General features: G+C 37.2%; 1 protein-coding gene across 2 annotated transcripts; it reads left to right on the top strand.

Annotated features, from left to right (window-relative positions):
• The first annotated feature begins 374 nt into the window (after positions 1 to 374).
• LOC110783841 (protein EI24 homolog) lies at positions 375 to 20,559 on the top strand. 2 transcript variants are annotated; one of them, XM_021988230.2, is made up of 10 exons: positions 375 to 607; positions 1,411 to 1,561; positions 3,664 to 3,716; positions 11,455 to 11,586; positions 13,652 to 13,715; positions 13,927 to 14,012; positions 14,098 to 14,180; positions 15,658 to 15,734; positions 16,355 to 16,470; positions 20,269 to 20,559. In XM_021988230.2, exons 1-10 carry the CDS (start codon positions 483 to 485, stop codon positions 20,333 to 20,335), a joined length of 954 nt encoding a protein of 317 aa, XP_021843922.1. In that variant the 5' UTR covers positions 375 to 482; the 3' UTR covers positions 20,336 to 20,559. The 2 variants fall into 2 exon arrangements, with proteins under 2 accessions (XP_021843922.1, XP_021843921.1); XM_021988229.2 differs by having other exon boundaries at positions 375 to 673.
• The last annotated feature ends 2,391 nt before the right edge of the window (positions 20,560 to 22,950 follow it).

The raw sequence follows: 22,950 nt of genomic DNA, 5'->3' as shown, positions 1-22,950 counted from the left end.
TAGATCCAATTATAAGAATTATAAAATAATTACGAAGAAAATCGGTCAAAACCTAGAAATTTGGGCTAAATTTTGAAAAGCATAGAGAGAAAATGAAGAGAGAGAAAATGAAAGAGAATGATTAGAATGTAGATCTAAAATTTTGAAAAATAAAAAAGTTTAAAACGTATATAAAGTGGGCTAGACACAAATCGCATTGAAACTCTACAAAACACATAGTAACTCTTTAAAACACATAGTTACTGTAATACGTATATAGTTACTATTTAAAATCACAAAATAACTGTCGTTGCCCATACAAATTACTCCGTTGCCCTAAGTTAGCATGGACCAAGTTTATATTAGTGTAAATATAAAATAAGTAGCTTTCGGTGTCTTTGTTCCCAAATTAATTTTGCGGTCGTATTTTTTTAACCAAGTTTCTGTGAAGTTTTGACTACCAGAGTCCGGCTTAATCTCTCTCTCTCCTCGCGCGTAATCGCATGGCAAGCGCTTGTCCGCAAATTGCAGCAATTACAACATCAAAGCTAAAGCAAGGATCGCTTCTATGGTTCTATGGCTTCAAAGAGGCTTGCTTTGTTCATAGGGTCGTCATCTTATGTTCCAGGTCTAGAAGCCTTTTGATTAGAACTGGACAATGTTTTCTATTTAATGGATTCATTTTTTTGGGCAGGTATAATCATAATCCATAATTTTTCTTATTTTTTTGTGTTACTTTTTTTTTTGGGGATTTTGTGAATAGTAAATCGAACTTAAGGGAATGCTTAAATTTTGTATATTTTGGAGATTCTTTGGCAATGTAGTAATTAGGTGGTTCTAAGGGTTCCGGAACACCTTTCTGCTGAGAAGGTTGATTTTGATGGGAAATGCTTGATGTTTTGGAGGCATAAGAAGGAGTGGCTTGTATTAAAAAATAGAGTTTTAGAAATTCTTGATGGAAAATTTTATCTGACGAGGATGAGAGTTTCTTCGTTAAAGCTTGAAGGTTTGAGTTTACGTCCTTAGGTCTCCTTTTGTACAAGGGTCATCTGGTTTGGGACAACAAATCAATTTTACATGGTACTTTTACCAAATTGGGTAGCCCGTGAACAAATTGAATAGTGTGATGGATAATGTTAAATCTGATTAGTCTTGGATTATTGTTCTATCTTGTTCTTTTGATTGTGGTTTTCTGATTCTTTGGGATATATAGTCAGGACAACAGTTAAATGTGTATTGAGAATATTTCCATGTATTTCTGACGTTTAATCTTGTTTCTGCATCCCTTTTGAATGGCCTTTTCTCCTATTCTACTTCTTTTAGATAACATTGTTTCTTCTGTCTCTGCAATTATAGTTGTTACACTCTTGTTGGGGACTTAGTGTTGTTGTATTATTAGTGAATTATCTTCCATCTATGTTTTTGTTGCAGTGTATATATATTGAAATCATTTCTTGTTCCTGTGCTGCAATGGATATTGCCTGATCAGTGCCCTCATATTATGTATGAAGAAGTATGCAGATATGGAGTAGTTTTGGCTCTTTATTCAACAATGCGAAAACTTCTGATACAGCTCATCTATGTAAGTGTGTGTTTTCTTTCAAACTCTTGTAGTAACATTCTGCACCACAACTTTTGTTTCTTGGCTAAATACTATACCCGACTAATAAGCTTAATATAGACTTGCTGCCACGATATGAATTTTGTGAATCTTGTCATTTTTTAATCAACATCAAGGTTAAATGTGGCTGTTTCTGATTTTATAGATGAATCACAATTCACTCAATGTCTGTGTAGCTCACAGCTCACTAATTGATTCTTTTATCCTTAAAGAAGCATGGTTGTTCCTTTTCCTTTTTTCCTGTGTGAGATGTGAGTGATGAGAGAAATCCAAGGAGAAGATCTTAGTTTTAAAAAGCGCGCTTTTTTGCGCTTAAAGCTCGGAAGCTCAAAAGCTCAAAAGCTCACAGCAAAACGCTTCTGCCAGCCGAAGCCTAGCGACATACAAGAAGCGCGCGCTTCCTAGCGCTTCGGTGCTTCGGTGCTTCTGCGCTTCCTAGCGCTTTTGCGCTTCTTGTAGTTTGGGCCTATCTGACCCTTCTTCTTATAAAAAATAAAGCCACGTGACTCCAACATTTTTTTTAAAGTACACGTGATTTCTTTTTTTGAAAAGCAAATATTTGGAAAGTTTTTGAAAACCCTAGTGCAATTTTCTCCCGTAACCCGATTTCTCTAGCCTTCTCGCCGGATTTCTCCCGTCGGATTCTGAATTTTTCTTTCATCGTTTTGATTTTTTTTTTTTTTTTTTTCATCTTTTCTTTCCATCTTTTCTCCATATTTTCCGAACTTTTGAAATTTTATTATTCCTTTCTGGGTGCGCTTCGCCTACAAAAAGCGTGCGCTTTCGCTTTGCGCTTAAGCTCCAGGGGTCTTTTGCGCTTCAGTGTGCTTCGCGCTTTTTAAAACTAAGGAGAAGATGCTACAATGTTATAAAAAGAGAGAGTCAAGTTTCCGCGAGAAACCAATTACAAAAAGTTGCTTGACTATATATTCCAAAATACCAGATTGGAGAATAGACTTTATGTTTTGAAAATAAAAAAATAAAAAGTTGCTTGATTATTATACTTGCTTGATTATTATACTTGCAAATTTCTGAAACACTCTGAATAGGATTATCTTCTATGACTCCCGTTGTGTGTGATCTCTTTGTGATCATTCTATGTATTGTTATATACTGAGAGCAACTCCAATAGTTAAAAAAAGGACCTGCTCACAAAAAAATGAGTACGTGGGCAGGTAGCTCACCATTGGTACAACAATGACATAAGCAACTGTTAAAACCTTGTAGCTATTTTGGGCTACATAGCTCAAAAAAAAATATAGCTCAAATAAATAAATTATTTAAATTAAATATTATAGGGAGCTACAAAGTATTGTAGCCCACCAATGTGAAAATTTGTAGTTTTAATCAATTGTAGTTAGAAGTTTGATGTGGCAAACTTAGCTACAACATCTTGTAGCTCACCGTTGGAGTTGCTCTTATATGTTTACATGTTCATTCCAGTGGCTATTTTATGTAAAGGATTAGAGCAACTCCAACGGTGAGCTACAAGATGTTGTGGCTAAGTTTGCCACATCAAATTTCTAACTACAATGGATTAAAACTACAAATTATCACATTGGTGGGCTACAATACTTTGTAGCTCCCTATAATATTTAATTTAAATAATTTATTTATTTGACCTATATTTTTTTTGAGCTACGTAGCCCAAAATAGCTACAAGGTTTTAACAGTTGCTTATGTCATTGTTGTACCAATGGTGGGCTACCTGCTCACATGCTCATTTTTTTTTGAGCAGATCCATTTTGTAACCATTGGAGTTGCTCTTATTGGTCACTTTTATCCCTGCTCCTAAGAAACATGTCTTTGCTATCTCCTTGATTCCTACGAGTTTGTGACATTCCCGTGGCAAACTAGGTAGTTGTTTCTCTGTTCTGTTCCTCTTTCAAGGATTTTACTATTTGTTATGGACTTGACAACATATGGGCTAATTGGTGCATTACTTATGTCTTTGTGGATAATTTATCTTCTTGAGTGGACTTTTCATTGTGATGCAATATTTTGCAGACTTGTTTCAAATAAATTTTGAGTTTGAAATATTTTTGTTTGCCTATAAAATGCAGCTAGTGTGGTTCTATCCATTGTATGTGTCCAGCATTATACTCAGCAATATCTGGTAACTTTCAAAATTTTTGTCTTAAATTTTTGGTTTTTTACACTTTTGATATCTATATGTAAATTGTGTAATATATCTTGCTTTTGACATCAAATACACCTTCAATTTTTGAAAAAACTTTTGTTGTGAGTCTTTTAGAAACTTCTCTAATGACCTAGACGCGGGTAACATTGTATATATTTGTACCTGTCCATACCAAACTAATAATAGGAGTCCTACGGTTTTTTATGTAATTAAATAACCGTATTCAAATATATTCATGTGACAAATATTAGCAACACTATGATGATTTGCTCGCCTATTCACTATAGTTTAGTACTTTTCCTTTTAGTACATTTAGTACTTCTAAAAACATTGTTTTCACCTTTGATGTCTAAAGTGTTATATATAAACATGCCCAAATTGTGGCTCTTGGAGGCCAAAAGGTGCGCATGGTGCTGAGGGCTGATGGCTTAGGCATTAGGCGATAGGGGTCAAACGTTTTTATTGGCCCAAGCGAGGCAATTTCAAGGAGGCGCAATAAGGTGTACCTATGACACACTCTACCAATATTTTTCTAATTGTTAATCATTCAGCGAAGCGCAGCTAAGGCATGCCTTGGCACAATAGGGTGCCTATCACCTAGTGTGCCTTTAGCATTTTTATACATTGGTTTGGATTTGTGAAGTTTGAATCCGGATGCACTTCCGAGCATGCTAGTTGATGTTGGTCCAATCATTGTCCGATCAAGCTGTGACGTGTTAGGAACACTGTCTTTGAAGGAAAGCCCCGACTATGGTGCAAACGGTCGTGACGTTGCTCCCAAGATTTCATACTATTTCCCCTAATGTGCACTCAAATAAGGGAAATTAGGAACTCATAATAATGCTCAGACTTGGAGAGGGAAAATCCGTAACGAATAAGGAAGAAGATAGTTTTTCTATGTATTTTTGTGGACAACAAAAGTCTTCTTTTAAAGGCAACAACAAATCGTAATGAAGAGTTGTTTTAGGAGAGAAATTTGTCACCAGAAAAATATACCATAAAAACTCTCTGATTTTAAGGAGGAAAATCAGCTTTAGGGACGTAAAATAAAGGATTATTACAACAATTTAAATTAGAGAGGAATAGTCTTGCAACTGAAGAGTCTCATCATTCCGAACTCTCAGTTACAACATGGCCCTTCTAGCCTATACCACAACCTCCATTTGCAATTTTGCATTATATCCAACAATTACGACACACGACATCCTTTTATTGGACACCCACTCATTGTTTTTAAGCATACTATCTTTCTTTTTCTTCCTAATCCTCCCCTCCTCTCAATCTTTTCCTTCTCCCATTCACCGCAAGCAACCCACCACACCGTTACTTTGTCACCACGACAACTACTGTCCTCCTCAGTCTTTTTACATTTTCTTCACTTCAGGTGGAACTTGCAAGGGAGATGGACGGTTTTTCTTGAGTTGGTTCTTGTTTTTGATTCGTAAATAAAGCATATGGCCCATAATTACAACCATTTTAGCAATTTCCTTTGATTTTTGTGCCCCTGTTTTTACTGGGAATTTTCTGTTCTTTCGTTCATTGATTTTTTTTATCTGCATTTTTTTGTGGTTTAATTAAATTTGAGGTAAATGACAAAAGCAATGGCCATGTAATAAGTGTTTCCCATTGTTTAATCTCTTAAAATCCCCTGTAATAAGCTGGAAAAATGGGTCATGATGCTGATGGAAAAATGGGTAACGGGAAGATGATGTTGATGAAAAAAATGGGTAATGAAATGTAATGTTGGTGGTCAAGATTATCTTGATGACCCGTGATGATAATCATCATCATGTGTCAAATGGTGGGGTTGAAGATCAATTGGGAAAGTGTTGGAAATAGATGACGACTGTAGTACCTTATGAGCTCAAACGAGAAGCTTTAATGGCAGATGAGGAAGAAGAAAGGGGAGCAGAGCTGTGGAGATGTACGCGAAGGAGGAGAGAGAAAGGGAGCGAGGCTGGTGGAGGGGGAGGAGAGAGAAAGGTGTCATGTGATGAACTGATAAATTTGAGCAGAAAATTAATGACTAAAATATATTTAATTTGCTTGAAGGATGAAGAACACAAATTGGAATATAAAAGGTAGTGACTTGAGGCCACCAATCTCCAAGTTAGTGACTTGAGGTCACAACTCTCCAAAGCCTAAGCTTTACTAATTTCTCAACATCCCTCCCATAACCTAATATGCTCTTATTTATAACCATTCTACTACACCTACCTAATTTGTCTTTTACCTAATATTACTTACTACCTATTACGCCCTTCCCTTACACTTGGTTCATTGCAATACCGGCCTCCTAAACTTCCACCTTGTCCTCAAGGTGGGTAGTAATAAGCATTGAATTCCAGACCTTGATAGTAATCATTTTTATCGTTCTGGCGTCTATTGTTTGCTTTCCGCTGGGGCTCAAGGTCCAGGGGTAAGGTAAAATCAATATGAAAATTGTGGTAAATAGTCAGGAAGTGAGGGAGGTCTGGTTTTGAAGGTGGTTTGAACTGATTATAGGTTGAGAACCTGGGTCTTGAGTGAGGGCAGTAAAACGTGGATTTGGGGGAATTGGTGGGATCAGGATGGTTGGGTTTAGAATTAGCATGTGTGGGCTGTAATCATAGATAAAAAATGCGGTATCGGTCACGGTCGCGGGATCGGTCGCGGAGTCTCGGTAACGGAAATGATGCGTTAGTCGCGGACCGTGTCGCGGTTGTCGCGTAGGAATTTAAAAATTTAAAAAGAAGCCCCATGTCAGCCCCATTCACTACCTACCCTAGTCCCCTTCCCCTAAACCGTACACGTGACATAATTAAAATGAATTCCTTTGTCTACCTTCTCTCTCCTCTCTTGTTTTAGATTTGAAAATGGAGTTCTCTACTCTATTTCAATGGAGTTTCTCCATTTCTTTCCCTTTTCCCTTTCTTTTTGTCGAATACATGGGGAATTCGGCTGAAAACCGAGTAGATGTGAGGTTCATAACGTTTAATGCGGACAAAATTCGTTCGTATCGGTTGAACCGGTCGAGATCTCGCCGTTTTTAAAAACACCTTTACAACTCGGGATATCTCGTATCGCCAGCCTCCAAAACCTTGTTAACTCGGGCGTTACGAGTTAACTCGGGCTAGTTTTTACACCATGGCTGTAATGCTCCTGTTCTGAATGGGTTGTAAGTGAGAGGATTGGGGAAGTAAGAAGGCTTTTCTTGTAAATATGGGTGGAGTAAAATGGGTTTAGAAATTGTTGGGAAGAGATGGGCTTTGAATTGATAATTTGATAACATGGGCCAATACAATACATTCATTATTAAAGATTCTCCATAAGAAATCTGACGTTTATTCAACTCCAACTCACCCTTTTCTTTGAATTTCTCTGGAATCTCCCCTAACAATGAGTGGTGAGCAAGCATGGTCCCACCATCAACTCCCTTGTCTCCATTTAATTTGTTTAGGTTAACAGTAGACTCATTTACCACTTTACCCTGACCATCATTTCCTTCTAAAAACTCCTCCCAAGCAGCTGCTTCCCTAATTCATCCCTGTTACATTTTCCGGCAAAAATGCCAGGCCCACCACCGGATCCACTGCCAATAGCGTCACCTTTCTCAAACACTCCTCTTGGTGGTACATTGAATACATTGACTGTATCATTTCTCAATCTTCTGCACTCAAATATATCAGCACCACCCTCAACTGCTCCACCGCCTTGGCCGGAGTAATCACCAAAGACCACGACTTTAGTGTCCTCCATCCTTTTCTCTGAATCTTCTTTCTCTTTCACCGTCGGTTCCAGGTGGAGGTTGACCACCAACAAGTGGCTCCCAGATGCTCCACAAGATCTATTGGTGAAATATCCTCCACCACCGTTGACAACACTTTTGGCGAACTCCACCGACCCTCTCCGACCACCAGTAAGACCACTGCCCCAAACCCTTCCTCGAGACTTTTCTGCCAAGAAACCCAACTGACCTCCATAAGTAAAACCTGGACCACCACCCATGGTATAAAAACTCGTCCGAGTTAACTCATATCGCCCGAGTTAACTCGGATTTTGAGTTTGGCGATACGAGATTGGGCGATTTATCACGCCGTTTTATAAAAGAGCGAGATCTCGGCCGGTACGACCGTTCCGGTCAAAAATCGCCCGAGTTACACCGTTCCAGTAAAAAATCGCCCGAGATATACCGTTTGGACTCGCAAATTAACCGATTATTCATAGAAAATGAGAGAAGAAACAAAGATTTCGAGTAGAGAAGAAGCAGACGAGTGAAGGCCGCCATGGATGTTGAGCCTGGAGGAAGGAAGAAGAAGAAGAGTTTAGGCTCTTGGATTCTTTTTTCACGCGTTCTGGAGTTGGGGGTAGACTGAATTCTTTTCCCTTTTATTAAATAAAATGGTGGGTGGGGCTGGGGCAGGTAGCAATTGGGAGATTACTTTTATTAAAATGTGACAGGTGGTTCTTTCACGTGATGGGGCCTTGGGTGTAGACTGACTTTTTTTCCCTTTTATTAAATAAAAAGGTGGGTGGGGCTGGGTTAGGTGGCAACTGGGGATGGGTTTATATCACTTTTATTAAATATAACAGGTGCCAAAAGACTACCCACATGTTTTTTTTTTTTCTTTTTCTTTTTTGCCTCATTGATCTACTCTTTTATACAAATATTTTTTAATTAGTTTTTATTTCCCTCCCTAATTGATATTGTGCGATCACCGCGACCCGTTCCGCGACCACCGAGACCGTTCCGTTACCGCATCACCGTACCGATCCCGCAATCGCGACCGATACCGCATTTTTACACCATGCCACCACCTGATCCGCAACCGCAACCACCAGCACCGCCTCGCTCGAATACTACAGTTGGTATACCAGATTTACCGCTTATGCTACCACTAACACCTAGACCACCACCGGTGAATCCACCAGCAAAATCACCATGACTTTTACCAGATCCGCCACTGGCACCGCCATCCTCAAAAACCCCACCCTTCGTGAATATGTCTGGTTCGCCACCTGATTCACCTCTGAAACCATCGCCACCTCTACCTGCAAAATCACCAGCCCTCCTAGCATATTTTACACAATTTGAACTCCATCCTCCAAACTGATTTGGTGAAAAACATTCACCCCCATTTTTCTCCACTTCCCTTTTCTTTTGTACATCAGTCACCTCCGGATCAACATAATGTTCATCCTCTCTCATTTCCTTAATCTCCTCCTTAATTTCAGTAAACTTCTCTTTAATTTCCTTCAATTCTTGCCGAAACGAAGAGAAAATCGGAGAAAGACCTTCCATAATGTTTTTCACGAATTCTTCCTTACATTTTTGGAATATCTCATCCCACTCCTCCTGGGATTTCTTATCAGATTTGGTTAACTCCATTTTTTTTTTTTTTTTTTTTTTTGAAACTCAGAAAATCAGATCAATAACCCTCCCAGAACTGTACCGCTCTGATACCAAGTGTGATGAACTGATAAATTTGAGCAGAAAATTAATGACTAAAATATATTTAATTTGCTTGAAGGATGAAGAACACAAATTGGAATATAAAAGGTAGTGACTTGAGGCCACCAATCTCCAAGTTAGTGACTTGAGGTCACAACTCTCCAAAGCCTAAGCTTTACTAATTTCTCAACATCCCTCCCATAACCTAATATGCTCTTATTTATAACCATTCTACTACACCTACCTAATTTGTCTTTTACCTAATATTACTTACTACCTATTACGCCCTTCCCTTACACTTGGTTCATTGCATGTCATGGAGAGGGGCAATAATCTTATTTTACTTAAATTTTATTAAAAGCTGGACCAATTTGAAAATACCACAAGTCATGTTTACTTGTTATGCTGGTTATCAACAGGTCAAGGACCATTTTATGAAGACATCCCTAAAAGTTGTTTTTATTCGGAACTAATCAAAAGGTGGGACTATTTTAAGAATAGTGGGCAACGGTTGAATTATTATACTTCGTAATTATTTTTTCCTATTATTTATTAGTTTTATCTTATCTTTCATCAGCTTTCGCCTTTCCCTATTTTTTTCCCTTTCGTATTTGTTTGTTTGCACCTCAACTTCTTTGATTTTATGAGCATTCTAATTAGCTGACATGCATATTGAGCGCTTGATCCAATTATTGCATCACGCTTGTTTTGTTGCTGGTACCATTCCAAGTCCCTTTTCCTGCACCATTTGTTGGATTGAATAATCATAAATACTATTGTCGAACATTTGGCTTGAGTTACACCTCCCTCGACAACATCTTTGTCCATACTGGTCACTTGTGTAGCATAACGTTAAGGTTGTCTTCTTCGAAAAAATGGAACATTTTATTTTTCCTGACTCAATGTTTTTTGGGGGCCTTATGAAAAACTTGGGCGGGCTGCGTACAATTATTTGATACTTAGAATATTTAGAAGTGGAAAAATGATTTCTGGTATGATTTATCTATGGTCTTATCAGGGGGAAGTTGAAGGGAAGTATTATCATATGACAAATGAGTTCAGTCTCCTTTCTAGAAGTTGCACAAGTAACAAAAATTAGAGGTTTCTGGCAATAATAGTTTTTATTGAGGGTGATTACTGCTTTAAACTATAAAGTGGATATAATTTACACAACGATGAATGTGGAAATAGCCTTTGCTCTCTTTCTAATCGTGGGATTATAATTTTTGTTTTATTTTTCTTTGTTTTCGAAGAAAATGATTTCATTCCTCCTCTTACACTTTATGGGTAGTAAAATTTGTGTATCCCCATTGCTAGAATTTTGCTGCATATTATTCAAACTTGTTTAGGTTTTTGCATAAGTGAATACTTTGTAAAATTAGAAAACAATTTGTGTAAATTAACTTCATGATGGATGATTGAATATTTGGAAAGAGGGATGTTATTCAATGCCTTCATTCTGCTTGTAAAGCAATATTGGTGCTCTTCATTTTCTACACATTCCTGTTGTATGATTTTGTTCCGTGGTAATAGGATAATCTGATAGAGGGGGATAAAGATGATAGTTGAGAATGATGATACCTATGCTTTTGTTTTCATATACTTGGTCGCTTTGTTGTTATAACTCTGTGACTGATATTTTCTTGTTATGCGTGAGTTTGCTTTATGTTTGAATGAAGAGATTCAGAGAGGAGGGGAGCGGAGCCGGGGAGGGAGAAATCGGGATTGATTTTCCTTGTGTTGGATGTCTTGATGGGGAAGGGGAGGGTAAGGAATAGGCTATTTTCCTTACCTCATTAATGAACTAAATATTTCTGAAGTTTCGAAAGACATGAAAGGAAATATTTACTTCTTCTCCCTCCCCATTCCTTATTTTGTTCCGGTAAAGTTGTTATTTAATGCACAGTTAGTTAATTGAGTATTGAGGCCTTTTGTTCTCTTTATCTTGTCTTTTTCTGTGAGACTATGAGTCAGTGACTCTAGTATTCTAGTAAGTAAAGTCCGTCTTCAGTAATTCAACATATGATGAGGTGAAATTTATAAGATCACTCGATTTTTTTTTGAATGTCTGGTAGTTTTGAATCTTTGACCGACTATATAATTTAGTGATGTCACAAGGGTAGTCTGTACTTCCACTACGATTAAACGCTCTTAAATTGACTGTAAAAGATGCAAATGGTTTGAAAATGGAACTGTTAATTGAAATTCGTTTTCTCCTTTAGTTTCATGATTCCTCAGGGTTTACTCATATTTTTGAGGTTGTTCAACTTTTTGTAAATAAAGGTACAATGATATAGCTAAGCATGGGTTTGTTGCTATGGGGAAATATAAGCCTTCAGCAGCACCGATTACAGGTGATAAAGAGGCATCAATTGCACAAATTGCTGTTTCAGATAAATCTGCTGGTCTTGGAGGGTAAAGTTCGAACTTTATTGTTATTTTCTTTTGAATATATGCTCAATCAGTTTATGACTTTTTGTATACTGTTACTGACTTACTTCTCTATGTGGCTGTCCTACTTACCCAGACATAATACTGGTAAATAAATCATGAGTACATTTGGTGTTTATACAATTATAATCATCAGAGCCAGTTTCATGCTTGGTGGTCTAAGAACTTACGGTCTTTATTGATTCAAACTTGAATTTTTTCATTACAGTTAAAGAGACAGGAATTTTGTGCTTCAAACTATAGAACTACTAATTTTGTATCACTTTTTGAAATGCTTAATGCAAAGTCTTAGATATTGGATATGTGAAACCTAGGGGCTTCAAATATATAGACTCTTTGCTCCTTGGGATTGTATTCATGGTGGGTATATTTTTTTGTAATTTTACGTATGAGTTTTTTCAAAGACCTGTGCCCGTTATTTTCCTGGCAAGGAGTGTCCAATTTCACATAGACTTTCACAGTTGGGAAGCCCAAATGTTCAAAGGCAACGCATTGGCACAAATGTATGTTATGTGCCACACAAGGAAGGGGGAATTTGTTATTACGTTGCCTGATTACTTATATGGATTACCATATTGGGATGGGGAAGGATCACAAGGTCTTCTAATGGCATTTTTGTTGCAATTTAATTTTGTTGTGGTTTGAGTGATTGTATTTTGATAATAGCCTGCTGTATTGGTTGATAGCTTATAGCATTATGACAAACGCAACAAGATGCTATTGTGGCGATTTTGCTGCAGCTGTCAACTGATTGTTTGTTGTTGCTTGAGAGACTTAATTTTGACAAACAGCTAACTGATTGTATTGATTAGTAGCTGGGTATATTACTCCCTCCGCCTTTTTTTAGTTGTTCGCTTGCTTTTTATGGTGTCCAAGCACGTCTTTCCTTTCGTTTGTATTAAAATAATTATAAAACTATACTTGATATTTGATAATACACATTGAAACATATCTAACAAGATCATCATTATCATTATCATTATCATTACCCCATTGCCTCGAAAAGGCTCCCACAAAAAGCGGGGTAAGGGGGGGTCGGGTGTACGCAACCTTACCCCTGCAATTGCAGAGAGGTTGTTTCCAATTGACCCAAAAGCGATAACGGGACGACAACGGGACGACCATCTTCTACTTCATGGAAAGGAAGCGAAGAGGTTTTAAAAAATTGTAATGTTCATTATATTAACGAAGTATTATATTATTTAATGTTCATTATTAAAAAATTGTGGTCAAATTCACAAAGTTTGATTTCGAAAGTAGAATGGAACAACTAAAAAATGACAGCAGTGGGAATATATTATTAATATGGTTGACTAATTACTTCTGCAATTTGTATAAAGATGTTTGGTGAAGTTAGCTACCAGCTCTTAGTAATAATTTATTGAAGGTATAAGAAATGCATGAATTTTTCATTGGTTGTTGAAGATATTACTTGCAATAGTTTATTTATGATTTATTTACTACAGAAAGTGATGGTTATTATATTTAAGCTGAACTTGTTATCTGAATAGAATCACATGTCTTGAAAGATCCTATGGAATTTATAATTTGAACAAGTGATTGATTGCAGAAGATAATAAAAGATACGAAGTACACATTTTTGTCAAAATTTCAGTAACCAATGATGCTTTTATCATTTAAGCTAAGAACTTGTTGGTAGACCTTACTGTGCTCGTACATGTCTATTGTGTAACCTGGGATCTCAGATGTTTTAGAATTCATCTTCCACGACTAATCATTCTGCTATTCCATCTCCTCTCAACGAAGTAGACACAATTTCCATCTCTTCTGTAGTATCCCTTCCTTATCTCTGGTGGATGCCACAGCCTCCAGGATCCAGCAGTGTTTCTTTCCTCACTATGGTCTTGTCGCTTTGAAATAATTATCATGTTTTTATACGTCCAGCTTTGAGCACAACTGAAGTCTACTCCTATATCATTACAAATTTGTTGTTTCTCACAATTAGCATTAGAACTATTTAGCAATACCTTGTCGTATGGTTGAATCTGTTCTTGCCTTCTACTTCTAGGATCATGATTGGAATAGGAGAACAAGTCTACTCAGTTCTCCTCCTCAGCTTCTTCTTCTTGGAGGTGAGGCTACTTCTGATTGTGTTTTATGTATTTATTGTCACAGGTGAGTAAGCTAGTCATCAATATCAGTGAACATTGGCCTCTGTACATACTATGGTGAAAAAACTCAGCTGCTTTGCTCTACTCCCCCCCTCCCCCACCCCCACCCGCGGAAAATAAAATATTATAGCCTGTTCAACTCTACCTTCACTGTTCACGGTAATACATGCAGGTTTTTGCCACTGGTTTTATACCGTATGCTGGGAAAGCACTCAATTTCTTGCTTCTTTCCTGGATGTATGCCTATTACTGTTTTGAGTACGTCACCTTTCTTCTGTTTCTGTGGACTCTATCGTCTTTGCATCAGTATGGTTTTGAATATCTATGATGCTGATCTATTTAGGTACAAATGGAATCTTTCTGGAGTAACTCTTGACAGGAGGCTGGATTTCTTTGAATCCAACTGGGCATTTTTTGCTGGTTTTGGTAGGACCACCTCAAACTACACTGACATTTTGCGCTCCTAACAATTATGAATTGATTGATATTTTCCTTGATGGCTGATTCATTTATTTGATTTAGTGATTTCTTCAACTTAGGTTGCGTTCTATTTACTTGATTTTCACTTATTTTTTCTTGAACTTATCAAAACTTATTTTAGTTGTAATTTGTACTTAATCAACCCTTATTTTTCCTGTACTTATTTTTCCTAATAAGAGGAAATAAGGTGAACAAAACGGAGCCTGAACCTACAATGTTAAGTACTGAAATTCACTATTTTTTTGGGTTCAACCTTGCAAATTGCAACTAAATTCTACTCCCTACATCCCACAAAAATAACTGCCCATTTCTCTTGTTTACATAGTTTAGAGCTAGTATTTGTAGTAAGGTTTTGTTGAGTATAAAAATAAGGTAGTGGATCTTGTTTATTGTTCAGTTGAAGTGATAGATAGTGGGGACGGTAATACTTTAAAGTAGCAGAGAGAAAATAAAAGAAAGAAGAAAGAGAAAGATAATTTTATTATATAAAGTCGACCCAACTCAAGGGAGAAATGAATTTTTTTCCGTGGCACGGAGGGATTAATCCGTTATTGGATAGTATCTGAATTTAATTTCCTCACTCTGATTATATATATGATGGATTGACGGTGCGATGAAGAACAATATTTGTTCCTTTGTTTATGAAAATATGGTAATAACCAATTGACAAGTTGTCTCTTCAACTTAAGTACAAGAATAGTAGTCTCTTTAACTCAAGTACAAGAGATTCACATGTAACCATTTGAATCTTACCTATATTTGTCATCGTCATTATCATTTGAGCCATATGCATAAAAGGCGCATCTTGAAACTTTATACAAATTTACTTCTAAGTTGATTTGGTTTTTATACATTTGAACTATGCAGATCTTGTCAGTTAAGAAATATGTTAAAGTAACTCTCTTCTGGACACACTGGAAGACCAATAATATATTGTGTCTTATACATACAAGTGTATGTGGTCCAATGAGCTTAAGAGCCAGATTTGGATTTCAGTCAGTTCTCTGCATTTCCAAATGCTATTGTTACTTCTTTTAATTAACAAAAAGGCGATTCTAAGCTGTAGGAATTCAAAAATAATATATGAAATGGACTTGCTAAATTATTAAAGCTCCTTGGGAAGATGGAGGAGGTGAATATTAAATTTAGAATTTTACAATCATCTTATGAATTGGGGAATTTTATTTCAACTCACTCTAAGAATTTGACAATCATCTGATGGAGGAATAGTTATTTTAAAATATGGTTTGGTCAATATGAATCACGCTTATCTTCCACTGTCTTTCGAGGATATGGTCTTGAAATATCTATGTATTCTTATCAGTAACTTTTTAAGAAGTTGTTGAAAAGACATGGTATGATTCTATGAGTTATAGACAGTATTCCTAGTTTGTTATCCCCTAAAATTTGGGGCTGATTTCAGGAAGCCCGTGTGTGCTGGCAATTTTCTTTATTCCTCCTCTGGAGAGCTATGCTGTCATGGCCACTCTTTTTCCTCTGGTATGCTCTCTCTACATTTTTTTTGTATTTACAAACTTTCTTTGTCAATAAAAAGTCTTCTTATTCTGGTGCACATGTAGGCATATTCCCTTGTTTTCGTGCTCTAATATCTCAGGGACACCTGACACCCCCGGTCAACCAAGGTGTCGAAGTAACATAGTTCTTATGGTTAAGAAATCTAATTGAATAATGGTTGCATGAGTGGAACTGTACTGGTTATTGAGGCAATTCTCTTCTAATTGTGAAAATATGATGAAATGCATGCTGCTGTTAATATATTTTTAGTTGTTTGCGAAAAAACAGCTTTGGAATATGGTTGTAAGAAACTACCTGATGTGGTTGGTAAATATAGGAAATTATTCATACCTTGTTCCATGGTGCTAATGCATGTAGTGTAAGGGCTTAACGAATGTCCTGGTCGCTACAGTGGTTGGACTTGTACAAATTGGCTGAAATAAGTGGGTTATGTTGTTCTTGTTTCTCTTTATCGTTGGAATTTCTGCTTAAGGAGGCAGAGTATTCCTTCTGCTCTTTTGGTGGCTTGGTGCTGGCAGTTTGATTCTTAGTAACTAATGTTTTCATCAAGTTATATTTGATGTTCTCAATGTTTCTTCTTGAAGTTTGTTTTGACAGCAACAGGGTCAGATGCTGATAGTCTAGTACTTTCACCAAGGAAGCAGTGGCTAAGTGCAGGACTAGGAAGGGTTCCTATTTTCTGTGGTGCTGATACTCTTTCGTAAGCATTTCATTTCCTATGTTATTCTGAAATTATAATTCTTTCAACAATCTACAAGACAATAATTGTGTAGCTGCTGCATATAATTTTTGAGAGAATATGATTTATGCCTCACCAAGATATAAAAAGAAAAGAGCAGAGTATGGATAACTTGTTTATTATGAGCTTGTTCTTCAACTTAGGCAACTGTATTGGGTCAACTATGAGAACGTTCGTATGAATGTAAGTGTAAATACTGAAAGCATATGCTTTTAGGTTATCCTAACTGTCACCATGGCAGTTTTATGCTTCTTGTCTACTTAGATTTTGATACTCTCATGAGTAATCGTAACCTTTTCTCCATTACAACATAAAAAGGATAATGGTAATTCAAACTTGAGCTCAGCTCACATCAATCCAAACTCGAAAGCTCAAGCCAAAATTTAAATTGCCAAGCTCGGAAATTTAGGCTAGGATCGCCCCCGAGTTTCCTCGAGTTACAAGCTTTGAACCAAGAAATCACACTTCCAAGCTACAATATATCGTACTTTTCTTTTTGCAAAGAGGTCTAAATGCCTAAATGCTCTACACAACAAAAAATAAATTGACAAGAATACCTTTACTACTCATCTAATCACAATTCACAATAGCTTTTTAGTAATTGTGCTCATCCAGGGAAGCATTTTGGTCTTTTCCTTGCTTGTTACTCCGTATAAGATTCCCATAGGTGTTATGTTGAATCATTCTTGCTCATAAATCATAATTTATGTCTTTTCTACTATTTGTAATTTTAAGCCTGCTCAAAAGCTTCTTGACTCAATCTGCTTTTCTCAGCTCATTTAAGCCTTGAGTTGAGCTCACTCAAGTTGAGCTTGACAGAGTTACTTGGGAGCAGGTTAGACTCATTATCGCTCTTAATCAAGCATAAAAACCAATTGTGTTCAGCATCAGAAGAGATACACCGTGGAAACCCACATAAGCTTGAGCCAAATGAGTAGATAGATAAACAAACCATTCTCAACCATATAAAAAAGATGGAGAAAACCATCATTTCTTTCTTGCCATTTTCCATATACCATCTCTATTTTATAAGGGAACTTATGAGGTCATTAACACAAATGACCTTTTAGTGTCCCACTGTCCCCTTATAGAATACTCTAAAATGCACCTAATAATGGACAAATAAGATATAATTGACAGGGAACACAATAAAAATATGGACAGGCCCTTAATCTCTCCATAATTTACGTCCAAATCAATCATCTTCCTCTTTGATTATTTTTTATCTAATACCAAAACTACTACTCCCTCCGTCCCGAAATACTCGAAACGTTTTCCCGGATTACTTGCAACGTTTCTAAAAATAGAAACTTTTATTAATATTATATCAATTTCTCACTTACCCAAGGACCTACCTACATCCCTACTCCCTAAAAAAAACATTAAAAAATTCCACTACCCCCACCCCCTACCCTTTTAAAAGTTTGACACACATCCCACTACCTATATTTAAAAAAATACCCCATTACCAACTGCCATCTAATTAAATAATAAGTCAATTACAATGCATTAAACTATGTGTCGGTCAAACCGTTTCGAGTATTCGGGACGGAGGGAATACTAATGACGTTAACATTTTCTACAAATAAAACTGCTCAAACGTTTTTAATATGCAAATACAAAGTTTGAGCTGTTTTTTTATTTAATATGCGAATACAAAGTTTGAACTGCTTTATTTTTAATATTTTAATTTCTTCAGTTTGGTATTACGTTGTTGCACTATGTTTTCTAAGTAGTGATTATATGATTTATTTTTTTTATTAGAAGAACTTTGCAAACAAATTGTCTTACCCGTTATTTGAGGTTATTAGATGTAATAACACAATTTGACATTTGAATTTACTTTCCCACGCACACGTGCATATAAGACTAGTAACAAATTACACAACTCGACTGGAAAGGTAATTTTGTAACCTTACCATCCATTCCATACTAAAAGTACAAGTTTATCCTTGTCTCTCCATCACCAAAACACAAGATACAAACATGAGGAAAAAAAGCCTTGTTTCGTCACTGAACCTACGCATGTTCACAGTTCACAACTCACAAGTATCTAGTTTCTCTTGAGTCTAGACTATCCGCCCACACAGATGCTTTCAATTGCTTGGGAACTTTAGCATAATGGCAGTAAGGGAGATAGCCGCTAATTAGGACCTTTTTGTAGATCGTTGTAGAAATAGAAACAAGAAACCTGAAGAGTGGATCAACCACATTCCGGTAATGAGCATTTAACAATTAACATACATATAGAATTATAGACATAGATATTGGCTGTTAGGATAATCATCAAGTAAGCTTGCTCAACTCCCTACTGCCCATATACTGGGATTCTTTTTTATTTCTGTCATCATTAGGCTAAGATGATAGTTCCAGGAATTTAAACCCCCCCCCCCCCCCTCGACCTGACAAGGGGGAAATAGGAGTATAGCGAGCGGCGGACTATGGTTATTAAATGATTGCTCCCTGCTGAATCTTCCTAATAAACATTTAAGGAAAAGTGACGGTACTTGTGAAATAATGTATAAAGGCTAGTGTAAGCAGAATAAGTCCCTACATGTGTATCCCGTTCATTTTTTCAGAGTTCATATACTGATTGTAGGCCAATGCCAAAGAGAACTAGGTTCTTGTTGGAAACACCACAATCCACAACCACTTCCCCACAAAGGAGAATAGGAGATGTTCTTAGATGCAAAATTACCAAGACTTGCTGCTCCCTCTTCTCAGCTTATAGGCACACCCATGAGCTTTGTTACCTGGACTCTTCATACCTTAAATACATGTGTCAGATCTTCGACATTGGGTGGACACTTCATTTTGACCAAAATCACATATTTTTTCACAAAATAGGCGTGTCCGGCATTTGGACAGGTGCCCGTGCCTGAGATGGGTATCCGAGTCCGGGTAACATAGCTCATGAGGCATGGATGATAAAATGATCTTTCTTATCCTTTGCCCTTTATCTAAAAAAGTCTTTGAAAATTCTCTCTGAAACCTCTTAAAACAACACCCGTAAGAACTTTAACATGGGAAGAAATACAGGGGAAAGTCGGGAAGACAAGCCTGTATGAGCATCCACATTTATCCAAATGGAAAGAAAAACAGGGCAATAGAGAAATACAGAAACAAAATGCTTTCTATATCAGCAATCTCTCTGCCATTTGGTGAGACAAGAGTGTGATGCTCTTGATTTTCTATCAAGAGACCCCATTCTGTATTTGCCTTCTCTTTCTAATTTAGCGGTGTTCATCTTTTGGTTGATGACTTGTGAACATCCCAGTCGTTTTATCATCCCTGCTATTTCTACCTCCACAGTGTCTCTGTGTTCCCATTCACCATTCACCATGCTCCTGCTCTTATCTTCCTCCTCGCTCTATGGGCTACTCGCTGCCTCTCTTTCTCACTTTACATACCTCTCTTCTTCCCCATCACTACACTCTTCTTCCCCCATCTCTTGACAAGTCATTACCTGGTTCAGGATTCTAGTCTCATGTCTAGGTCAACTGTCATTGATTTTTTACTGTGGAAAAGTTGCTTTTAATGCACACTAATCATGAAAATAAAAACTGAAGAAGAGAAATAGGGAATTACATTCAATTGAAGGGAATTTACCGAAATAACTTACCCCTAGTTGAAATGTGGTGCTTGCTTGATGGAAGTTATTGTTTGAAATCCAGTTATCAATTTCACCGTCTTGGATTTTTATATTGTATAGATTGTTTCATCTTTGCATTTTACAACCTATTTATTCCGTTTTGACAGGATGAAGGTCTTGTCTTTCCTTCCTTTAAAACCACAGGAGCAGAACTACCGAGAGAAGGCACTCTAAGAAATACCTTAATAATTCATTATGTCAACAAAGCCTATGACTAATGTTCGTTTCTTACTTGATTAATTAAAGGAAAAGCCTTGGCTGAGTTGGCTCTATTTGCTCCTGCTCATTCAGTTAGTATGTTTTCTAACTTAGTATACATCGTTTGAGGATATCTTATGTAATTAATTTTTCTACTTCTTTACCCTTTTTTTATTATTATTATTTTATTGTACCTGAAACATGAATTATGCTCTTAACCCTATGCTACAAATTAACCCTATGCTACAAATTAACCCCACACAGTCTTCATGGATAACTATTTGCATACCATAGTCGAATATACAAAAGAGAATATACTTTTTTTTTTTTTTGGCAGTTGAAACAAACAGTTAAAACTAAGTAAACAAAAGAAGCCTAAGACCCATTTTTCCTTGCCATAGTTGCAAGATAATGAGTCCTTCTAACCCTATTCCTACTACATTCTTAATATAGACATTTCTCATTCCTAGAGATATTCTAATAATATCAGCACATTCAGCCGCAATCTCAAAAGGACTGTTTGGAAAACTACGTAAGGCCGCTACCAGTATTGTACTATCTGTCATAATATGCAGATCCCACCACCCTCGGTTTTTAGCTTGCTGAATCCCATCAAGCAAAGCAAGAGCTTCCGCCTTCAGTGCGCTATTACATCTAATAGGGGAAGCGTCTTCTGCTATAACAGATCCATTTCGTTCTATCACCCAACCAATAGCTGCCTCAGGGTCGAATTTTCTACGCACCTTTTTCCATGTCCATCCACTTGCATATGAATGTTGCAATCGTTGATACTCCCTTTAATCAAAACACCATCTGTCTTTGAACTGGAGCCCTCCTGCGCAACATCTCCTCCATTGCGTATGCCTTTCTTGATTCCGTCTATGGCTGCCCATGCCATACTTTTTTGGTTTTCAATTATCCACATAACACCTGTTGGGTCTACTTCACCACCTCTAAAGACTAAATTATTTCGGGTCACCCAAATTGCCCATAAGACCGCCGCAAACTCTATGTCGTCATGCCTTCCATCCTTATTACCTTTCCACAAGTATGCCAAGAAATTCTTCACCCAATCCCCACATCTAATATGGGCAGCTCCATTTATCTTGATTCCCAAGCTGCTGGCGCACCAAACTCTTTGTACTATCTCACAATCTCGAAACAAATGGTCTTATGTTTCTACATCTTTACAACAAAAAGGGCACTTATCATCCACCATTATGCCTCTTCTAATCATTCTAGGGCGCAATGGAAGAGCCTTGTTAATCAACTTCCACACAAAAATCTTCCATTTGGGTAGCAGACAACTATGCCACAGTAACTTATAAAATTTCGAGCTGGAATAATCACAATGATCTTCATTATTTTCCCTCAACAAGCATGCATAGATTGATTTTGATGACATCTTTTCATGGCCATTTCCAACCCAGAGAAACTGATCTTGTTTTTCTTCATTTGGGATATGGATACTTAGTATCTCATGAGCCGTTTCTTTTTTAAATGTGTTCCAAATCCTTACAGCATCCCACTCTCTAGTTCCTTGTTTAAACAGACTGTTAACAGTGGTATTAAGTCTGTCATACGGTGTGCCTTGTTTCAGTTGAGGTATGCCTGAGGCTAGCCATCTTTCCTTCGCCATAATTGTATCACCACTATAAATAATCTTACTAAACCCTGTCTTTGCCGCAGAGACACATCTTCTCATACCCTTATAAGCCCAAGTAGCTTTGGCACTAGTTTTCCCTGTTAAGCCAGCTTCCAATGGTGACGCACCATAAGCCTTTCTATAGACTTTTGCGATGAGCGAGTCTGGGTTTTGATAAATACGGATTGCCTGCTTCACCAATAGGGCTTGATTAAACATCACAATGTTACGAAGCCCAATCCCCCCCATACCCTTGGGCACTTCCAATTTCGCTCGTTTAACCCAACAAATACCCATGTGCATCGAACTTGTCCTCCACCAGTACCACATTAACAGGGAGTTTATTTGTTTGGAGATCAACTTTGGGACCTGAAATACTGCAAGAACATTTGAGCACAAAGAAGCTAAAATGCCATTTATTAGCAGGAGTCTACCTGCAGGCGAGAGGGATAGGTGCTTCCAGGAAGAGATCTTTTTTTGGACCTTCTCAACCAAGGGATCAAAAGCGTGGGATGATCTTCCATCAACCTCAATATTGCATCCTAAATATCTCCCCAGTGAATCTGTGCATGGAGTTCCAAGTATCTGCTTCAACTCGTTTTTAATATTGCTTGGCGTATTCGGACTAAAAATCACGTTGGATTTGTCAAAGTTAATTGCTTCTCCTGAGACTTTGCAAAACAAATCAATTGTGTTTCTAATGTTCCTGCATGCTGAAGTGTTAGCTTGAAAACAAAACAAGGAATCATCAGCAAAAAAATAAATGAGAAATAGAGGGAGAATGTTTAGTGATTCTAATGCCCTGCACTCTCTTCTGCTCTTCAAGTTGTAGAATCATCCGTGATAGAACTTCCATGACTAGAATGAAAAGGTATGGAGATAAAGGGTCTCCCTGTCGTAGCCCACACTTCGGCTTGAACACCTCTGTTGGCTCACCATTGACAAG

Source organism: Spinacia oleracea, chromosome 3 (assembly GCF_020520425.1).
Source record: "Spinacia oleracea cultivar Varoflay chromosome 3, BTI_SOV_V1, whole genome shotgun sequence".
Taxonomy (NCBI): Eukaryota; Viridiplantae; Streptophyta; class Magnoliopsida; order Caryophyllales; family Amaranthaceae; genus Spinacia; species Spinacia oleracea.
This window is presented reverse-complemented; position numbering and strand designations above follow the sequence as displayed.

Bases quoted from the DNA above. Each gene is read 5' to 3' on its own strand.
- LOC110783841 (XM_021988229.2), top strand. From the start codon at position 483: ATGGCAAGCGCTTGTCCGCAAATTGCAGCAATTACAACATCAAAGCTA. The intron at 11,587-13,651 runs GTAAAGTTCGAA...TTCTACTTCTAG, and splicing joins AAATCTGCTGGTCTTGGAGG to GATCATGATTGGAATAGGAG. The intron at 14,181-15,657 runs GTAGGACCACCT...GGCTGATTTCAG, and splicing joins GGCATTTTTTGCTGGTTTTG to GAAGCCCGTGTGTGCTGGCA.